This window comes from Cynoglossus semilaevis, chromosome 15, assembly GCF_000523025.1.
Source record: "Cynoglossus semilaevis isolate Cse_v1.0 chromosome 15, Cse_v1.0, whole genome shotgun sequence".
In the NCBI taxonomy this organism is placed as follows: domain Eukaryota; kingdom Metazoa; phylum Chordata; class Actinopteri; order Pleuronectiformes; family Cynoglossidae; genus Cynoglossus; species Cynoglossus semilaevis.
In genome coordinates this window covers 269,625-278,019 of record NC_024321.1, presented here as the reverse complement: position 1 = coordinate 278,019, position 8,395 = coordinate 269,625, and the positions used below count along the sequence as shown (strand labels likewise).

The 8,395-nt window shown below is 39.3% G+C and overlaps 1 protein-coding gene across 1 annotated transcript; it reads left to right on the top strand.

Moving 5' to 3' along the window:
- Positions 1-4,005: 4,005 nt before the first annotated feature.
- On the top strand, positions 4,006-7,004 carry LOC103390502 (aquaporin-1-like). Its single transcript, XM_008326385.3, has 5 exons — positions 4,006-4,146; positions 4,557-4,942; positions 5,234-5,395; positions 6,003-6,083; positions 6,363-7,004. Exons 2-5 carry the CDS (start codon positions 4,580-4,582, stop codon positions 6,540-6,542), a joined length of 786 nt encoding a protein of 261 aa, XP_008324607.1. The 5' UTR covers positions 4,006-4,146; positions 4,557-4,579; the 3' UTR covers positions 6,543-7,004.
- The last annotated feature ends 1,391 nt before the right edge of the window (positions 7,005-8,395 follow it).

Below are 8,395 nucleotides of genomic sequence, written 5' to 3'. Positions count from 1 at the left end.
TCTCCTACCTGGTAGCGCCATCTCTAACATTCTTCTACCGATGTATCCACTGTCCCTCCTCTGCACATGTCCAAACCATCTCAATCTGGCTTCTCTAGCTTTTTCTCCAAACCTTCCTGTCTGTGTTGTCCCTCTAATGACCTCATTCCTGACCCTGTCCATTCTTGTCACTCCTAAAGATAATCTTAGTATCTTTAACTCTGCCATCTCCATCTCCGTCTCCTGTCTTCTGCCTATTGCTACCGTCTCTAAGCCATACTTCATGGCTGGTCTCACCACCGTCCTGTAAACCTTTCTCTTCACCTTAGCTGACACTCTTCTGTCACAGATTACTCCTGACACTTTTCTCCAGCTGTTTCATCCTGCCTGTACTCTATTCTTCACTTCTCTAAGTACCTAAACTCCTGCACCTTCACCACCTCTGCTCCTTGTAACCGTACTATTTCACTGTTCTGCCTTTCGTTTACACACAGGTACTCTGTCTTGCTACGACTGACCTTCATTCCTCTTCTTTCTAGTGCAAACCTCCACCTCTCTAGGTTCTCTTCTAGCTGCTGGTGCTCCCTGTATATAGACCCCTCTCCCTCACTCTGGCCTTGGGGGATCATTAATTAAGTGACTGTCCGTGTGTGAGCGCTGTATCATTCGTGCCAGCGTTGTGTCGAGCTTTTTGTTGTAGCTGTTCCTAGTCGGTTCCTGAGCAAGTCTGTTGCTGTGCTCAACTCTGTTCGTGTTCTCAGCTCTGCTCGACTTTGTGTATGTTTATGCAAGGTTAAGCAATAAATGAATGCCGTGAAGTAAACAAAAAAGATGTACTATATTGATCACATATTTGGGAAATTGTTGTGTTAGCAGCAAATATGCTGTTAAAAGGCCACACCTAGCGTGTGGTTCCTCTGGGAATCGAACCCAAGAATCATTTAGCAGTACTATAGCAAGAAAGCGATCAAGTCGTAAACAAATAGCTAAAATGGCATAGTATCGCTTTCCTTACCTAACTAACCTGTAATATTTTACATATTTCTATAGTACTGAAGCACCGTTGAGATATAACTCTTTACCCATGATTTTGTATATTTGTGTTCTTACCTGGCAAGTTTAACTCAATTTTCGGCCCAAGCTTGGGATCTTTATCTTGTTTGGGTAAGTACATATAATAAACAGATCCCTTGCACCCTGTTAAACTTGAAAGTGATACAACAATCAGTCACTTTAACATTAATTTTAAAATAAATCTGCCAATGGTGCTTAGGATAGATTGATTTGATTTGAAGACAAGAAGAATGACGACATTCCCCCTCCTCCTGTTGTCCTCCCTCTTTGTGGGCCTCTTTTTGTTTGTTTTTTAAAAAGCCCACCTGGGATAGCTACAGGTCTCGAGAGCTGTCCTAATGTGTCCCTGTTCTCTCATCTTACCTCTGTTGGTGGTGGGAATGGTATCTGCCCGTGACTGTAGGGTTCTAATAACTCTAATAACGGAGGTACTGGTCAGTGTGGGTTGGTTTCCTGTATACCTCTATGTTGAGTTGTTTGTCCTCTGAGATGTGAACAGCACAATCCAGGAATGCAAGACTGTTGTTTTTTACATCTTCTCTGGTGAACTTGATGTTCCTGTCCACCGCGTTGATGTGGTCTGTGAAGTTATCGAGCTCATGGACCTTGATTTTGACCCAAGTGTCGTCCACATATCGGAACTAGCGGCTGGGTGATTGTTGTTTTGACGCTGTTCCGTGTAGAAGTGCAGATGTTGTTTTCCAGTGTGTTTTTCCTGTGAATCGATAAAAAAGGAGAAATAAAGAGTTTTTGACCACGAAAAAATCGTCAGCCATGTGTCTGAGTCGTCCTGCATTGCACCATACATCGACAATACAAAAACACAACGTAGAGTCTCCGGGTGTTGGAAGGCATGACGCGACATTGTATAGATTTGGGTTACACAACCATACTGTAACAATTGTTGTTGAGCATCTTCTTATTGTGATAACAGAGTTAAAGCTTAACTGTTAAACATTATTGTTGGCTCCCAGCGTGCTTCAGTTGTGTGCTTTATAAAATTGGTTCGAGCTCAGTATGCACAACCAGTATTAATATATAAGGCGCACCAGGTTATAAGGCAAACTGTCGATTTTTCAGAAAAGTAAAGGCTTTTAAGTGCGCCTTATAGTGCGGAAAATATGGACACTTTTGGCTGGGTGTCCTTTGAAATAAAACTGTGGTCTTGTTTTTAGGGGGAGGATTGGAAATTTCTGGTGAGAGATTTGTGAACAACACTATGGTTTCATGCCTAAAAAGAGTACATCAGATGCATTATTTGCTTTGAGGATGCTGATGGAGAAGTACAAAAAAGGTCAGTAGGAGCTGCATTGTGTATTTGTTTTATTTAGAAAAGGCATATGAGAAAGTGCCAAGAGAGGCAATTGTGGTTTTGCATGAGCAAGTCAGGAGTGGCAGAGAAGTATGTTAGATTGGTGCAGGACATGTATGAGAATAGTACAACAGTAGTGAGGTGTGCTGTTGGAAGGACAGAAGACTTCAAGGTGGAGGTGGGACTACATCAAGGATCGGCCCTGAGCCCCTTCTTGTTTGCTGTTCTGATGGACTGATTGACAGATGAGGTCAGACAGGAGTCCCCATGGACTATGATGTTTGCAGATGACATTGTGATCTGTAGTGAGAGTAGGCAGCAGCTAGAAGAGAACCTAGAGAGGTGGAGGTTTGCACTAGAAAGAAGAGGAATGAAAATAGAAGTGCAGGCAGGCTGGAACAGCTAGAGAAAAGTAACAACTGTTTACACTTTCACAGTTGACCCCAAGGCCCCAACCAACAGGGTGGAGCTGAAGTAGCTTTATTCTTTCACACCTAGAGTATATATCTGCTGTACTCCCCACCACCAGTTAGAACTGAAAAAGCCTCTCGGATGAGAGGTGAAACGTCTTCTTTTAGAAAATTCACCTCCAGTTGCCTAACAGAACTTAAAAACTTGACCATGACCTGGATGACTGAGAATCTTCATAGACACATTCTTTGACTTGTGGTTTCAACACCATCCAACCACTGCTGATGGGTGTTGACAATGCAATGATCTCCTGGCTCACTGACTACTTGACAAGCAGGCCATAGTTTGTTTGTATAGGCAGTATCTTGTCTGACGTGGTGGCGATACAGGAGCTCCAGAGGGAACTGTTTTGTCTCCCTTTCTCTTCGCCTTATACACTACTGACTTTCAGTACAACTCTGAGTCATGTCTTCTGCAGGAGTTTTCTGATGACTCAGAGAGGGTAAGGAAGGTGAGTACAGAACATTGATTAACAACTTTGTTTAGTGGTCTGAACAGAATCACCTGAGGCTGAACTGTCAACAAGACCAGAGACATGGTGATTGACTTGACAGAAGGAAGAGGATGCCATTACAACCACTATGGATCAGAGATGAGATGGTGGAGGAGTTTGAGGACTACAGGTACCTGGGGGTGGTGATCCGCTGGATTGGAAAGCTAACATCGACGCTGTGATTGTTTTTTAAAAAGCCCATCTGGGATGAGCAGACTTTATTTCCAAAGAAAGCTGAGATCCTTCAACGTGTGCAGCAAGATGCTCTTCTATCAGTCTGTGGTTGCCAGTGCCATTTTCTTTGCAATAGTGTGCTGAGGAAACAACACCAGAGCCAGCAACACTAACAGACTAAACAGACAAAACATCAGGAATGCTGATGGACCATCTCTGGACCTTTTTGGGTTTACTTTGAGTACTATATACAGTAGATGGCCCTTACCTAAATTCTTGTCTGATTGCTATTAATGTAAAACTAAGCTAATTTTAGAGGCTGTTAGGTGGGGGGATGAACTACACAATTACATTAATAATATAAATACTTAACATACACGTTAAGAAGTTATCAAAATAAACTAGACAGATACTTTCCACAAGAGCAAGAGATAAAGATCAAAGGGAAAAGGTCAAAGGCTACAGTTATGACATCATTTACTTGGAAATCTAAAACAAGATAACCATGAAAGAATGATCTACACTGAAGGCTACTCCCTAATGCAAAGTATCAGATGAAATTACCTTTAAAATAAACAAAGGATAAACAAAAAAATATTTGAAAAAAAAAATCACCTTTAATTGCCAACTTCCAATTCTACAGGTAAAGTCACTTTCTCTGCATAGTGTAGTAAAACCAATATTAATGCTATTGTTCCTGGTCGAAAATAACTGTCCTTAATTATATCGTGTGCCAATTGTTTTAAAGTAATGCACAAGGTTCAGGACTAGTTGTGTTTGTTTTTTGTGTATTGTTGTTCATATCTATGTATAGTCCATGTAAAATAATGTTAACCCATTTAGGATGTACCCTGCCTTTCAGCGATGTCACAGTGATTGCTTCTACATGTTCATGGATTAAGCAAAAAAAAAAAAAAAAAAAAAAAAGAATAAAGTGCATTAAAAAGCAAAAAACATATAGGCATAAACAACAACTATATATAGAGAGAGAGAGTGAGAGAGAGTTTACATTTTCCAGCTAAACTAATTCAGTATTCCCTTCTCATTTTTTAGGTTTTACAGAACTTGTCAAAATCATGTCAGAACTTAAGAAGAACTCATTCTGGAGGGCCGTTACGGCCGAATTCGTTGGCATGACTCTTTTTATATTCCTTGCTATTTCTTCAGCCATCGGGAACCCAAACAACACCAGACCAGACCAAGAATTGAAGGTGTCACTTGCATTTGGTTTGGCAATAGCCACACTGGCCCAGAGCTTAGGTCATATCAGTGGAGCTCACCTGAATCCTGCAGTCACCGTCGGTTTGCTCGTTAGCTGCCAAATCAGCTTGTCAAAGGCCTTCATGTACATATTAGCCCAGTTGCTAGGTGCAACTTTGGCGAGTGGAATTGTGTATGGAACACGTCCATATAACACTACGGCCCTGGGAGTTAATGCTGTATGTATATCATAAATTTACAAAAATTCTTTCATATTGTCCTAATACAAAACACACTGAATTATCTGAAATATAAGTATGAACTGAAAACCATTTCCATTGTAAATTTAATTAAGGTATAATGCATTTAGGTCTTTATTATGTTTTAATATATAATTTTTGGATATCTTTATTATGTTTTAATATATAATTTTAAACAGCTGTGTGTGTATTTAAAGATAAGCCAATTGTATTTTCCATTTCTCTGTTTCCCTTTCTCTCTCTCTCTCTCTCTCTCTCTCTCTCAAACAGCTCGGTGATGTGAATTTCAGACAAGGTTTGGCCATCGAACTTTTCGCCACATTTCAGTTGGTGTTGTGTGTGATTGCAGTCACTGATAAAAAGCGACGTGATGTTACTGGCTCGGCACCTTTGGCCATTGGTCTCTCTGTCTGCTTGGGACATTTGGCAGCTGTAAGTTTCCCTAGACAGTCACTAACACATGTAGTGCATAATAGTTTTAAGCAAAATGATACGTGTGTTGATGGAATTGATTAATAAATTGTGGGTAGATTTAGCTGAGTAGGTTGGGTAGATGTCTCATAACCTGAGGGTTATGGAATAATTTCTGTACTGTACTATTGTAAGTGTCACATCACTAGGGGTCCTCTTTCAGTAGATATGTAAAGCTTAGGTGGTTATTGGGATTAAAAAACACAAAATAAGTACAGATCATCTGACGTCATTCTACGTAGCTCAGGTAAAGAAACTAACACTGTAAAATCAGAATTTCGCATGGGAACTAGTTGGTGAGCAAAGCAGACAAATACATTGTCACGCATCTTTGTTTACATGCGCTGATGGTACGCCACACATCGGATTGTGTTACATTCACTTTATGACATTTTTTTTTTGGAAACCTTTGCCCTTATTATGGCCTTTACGAGTAAGTCAGACTCTTAAGGGCCATAATAAGGGAAAAAGTATGTGAATATATGTATATGTATATATATATGTGGAAAAGTATGTGTATATATGTATATGTATATATATGTATGTGTGTGTGTGTGTTTCATGACAGATAAGCTACACCGGCTGTGGAATCAACCCTGCTCGCTCTTTTGGCCCTGCTCTAGTTCTTAACAAGTTTGAAAATCACTGGGTGAGTCAGCAGTTTGCACCTGCTTTACAATTGCTTATAATTTACATTTCCTATCATTTTTAGAACTACATGACAGACAGAGAGAAAGGCAAAGAAACAGAAGGATAGATAGTTAAGATAGTTAACGTTAATCCTGCTCTGCACGTCGCTTTGGATAAAAGCGTCTGCTAAATGCATAAATTGAAAATGCAAATTCATTTTTCTCTGATAACCGCAGTTGTTTATTAGTTAGTTACTTACAAAGATTGAGCAAGTAATTTGTTATTATTTTCAATCTAGGTGTACTGGGTGGGGCCAATCTGTGGTGGAATAGCAGCAGCCCTCATCTACAATTTTTTGCTTTCCCCCAAATTCGATGATTTCCCCAAGTGCGTGAAGGTCCTAGTGAGTGGTGCAGGGGATGCTGCTGATGACAACAAAGACAGAATGGCAAGGAAAACAAGAATGCCACGGAAATAGCATAGCGAACCTTTAAATAATGCTAATGCACATATACAAATTGTAAAATGTTCTCAACTTCAAAATACAAGGCAGTAATAGAAAAAACATGGAGGACTGCAACAGCCAGCAAACATATAGTAGTAGTCTTAACATTCATGAGGACTATTTATAGAGATGGGTCCCCAAATAGGGTAAGAAATCTTGTAGGTAATGTATAGATATAGAGGTATAGATACATAGGTTCCATTCTTGATTAACATTTGATTAACAATATTACACCCTATTTAACAAGAACATGTCATGATTGTGTTTAAAAAATACATTTTATCTGGCTATTAGCTAAATCTTTATTAACATCCAATGTACATGTAATTTGTGTAGAACTTATATGATAAATGTTTTTTATCCAGTGTCTAAATATGCCTGGTAATTGCTGTTGCTATAAAACATTTTTACCTAAATAAATGACTTAAATCTCTACCTACTGGTTTGTGCTCTAATGAAATTATAAATAAAGAAAACTCATTTTAGCTTTCTGCTGTTAGATAGTTATTAGAATAATGTTTTTGGGGTTTTTTGTTGTTGTTTTTTTTTTACACTTTTTTTGCATTGTTTTTTGAACAGTGTTTTGGTTATATTTCTAAAATTATTTGTGAACGACGACTGTTGATATCACTGATCCAACCTTCTGTATGGTAAATGGTGAGGTTCCATTTTTTTTTACCATCCCATTTTGTTTTGTTTATCGTCTAACAATTGATCCTCATTGTATCTTTAGTAGTATCACCTAGCAAGTATTTCTTTGCTATATATGGAACCTAATTTTGTTAGAATTTACAAAACCATCTACATGCCCACTCCTTACATAATGTATTGTCACTCAATTCGTCAGTTGGCCTCTATAACATGCACCAAGCTGTTTGCAGGACTGTTATGCTCACAGCAGGCATGGGGGTCATGGTTCAGTACGTTTTTGGTACGGATTCAGTACAAAGGGGGAAAAGCAACAAAAACTCACACATGTACAGTGCCGTGAAAAAGTATTTGCCCCCTTCCTGATTTCTGTGTTTTTTGCATATTTATCACACACAAAGGTTTCAGATCATCAAACCAATTTTAGTATGACACAGAGACAACCCAAGGAAATGCAGTTTCTAAATGATGATTTTATATACCAAGGGAGAAAGAAATTACAAACTTGTCTGGCCCTCTGTGAAAAAGTAATTTAAACAATTAAAAACAATTAAAACAATTAAAAACAATTAAAACTAAAAAATTCAAATAGAACCAAAAATAAACAACTCTTGCAAAAGAAAAGGCAATACAGAATTGAATAGCATCTCATGCTCCACCACTGCTCGTGCATGTTTGCAAATGGCAGGGACCACAGACTGGCTGAAGGGACAAAGCCGAAAGAAAAAGAAGAAGATAGGGAAGTATGTGCAATAACCTAATGCTAAGCGGACCTGTATCGTAGTGAGTGAAGAAAATTGATGCACTAAATGTGTGCTGATGTTTATTTTGGAATGTGTTTTATGCCATATGTAATCTGCAGTGCTCCCCGGGCAGCTCAAAGCTGCCAACTGTTCGGGCAGTGGTGGCTTAGTGGTTAAGGAAGAGGCCTAAGGTCCAGAGGGTTGCAGGTTTGAATCCACCAGCTGCCAAGTTACCACTGAGGTGTTCTGAGCATGGCACCATCCCCTCACACTGCTCCTTGGGCTCAAAAAGTTGCCTACTGTTCACTTTGGTGATGGGTTAAATGCAGAGGTCCCATTTCAGTGCAGTGATGTATGTCACAATGACAAGGAGTTCACTTTCCTTTGTTTTTAGTTTTATTTATACACATCCATCCATCATCAACCGCTTATCCG

Bases quoted from the DNA above. Each gene is read 5' to 3' on its own strand.
- LOC103390502 (XM_008326385.3), top strand. From the start codon at position 4,580: ATGTCAGAACTTAAGAAGAACTCATTCTGGAGGGCCGTTACGGCCGAA. The intron at 4,943-5,233 runs GTATGTATATCA...TCTCTCAAACAG, and splicing joins CGGCCCTGGGAGTTAATGCT to CTCGGTGATGTGAATTTCAG. The intron at 6,084-6,362 runs GTGAGTCAGCAG...TTTTCAATCTAG, and splicing joins ACAAGTTTGAAAATCACTGG to GTGTACTGGGTGGGGCCAAT.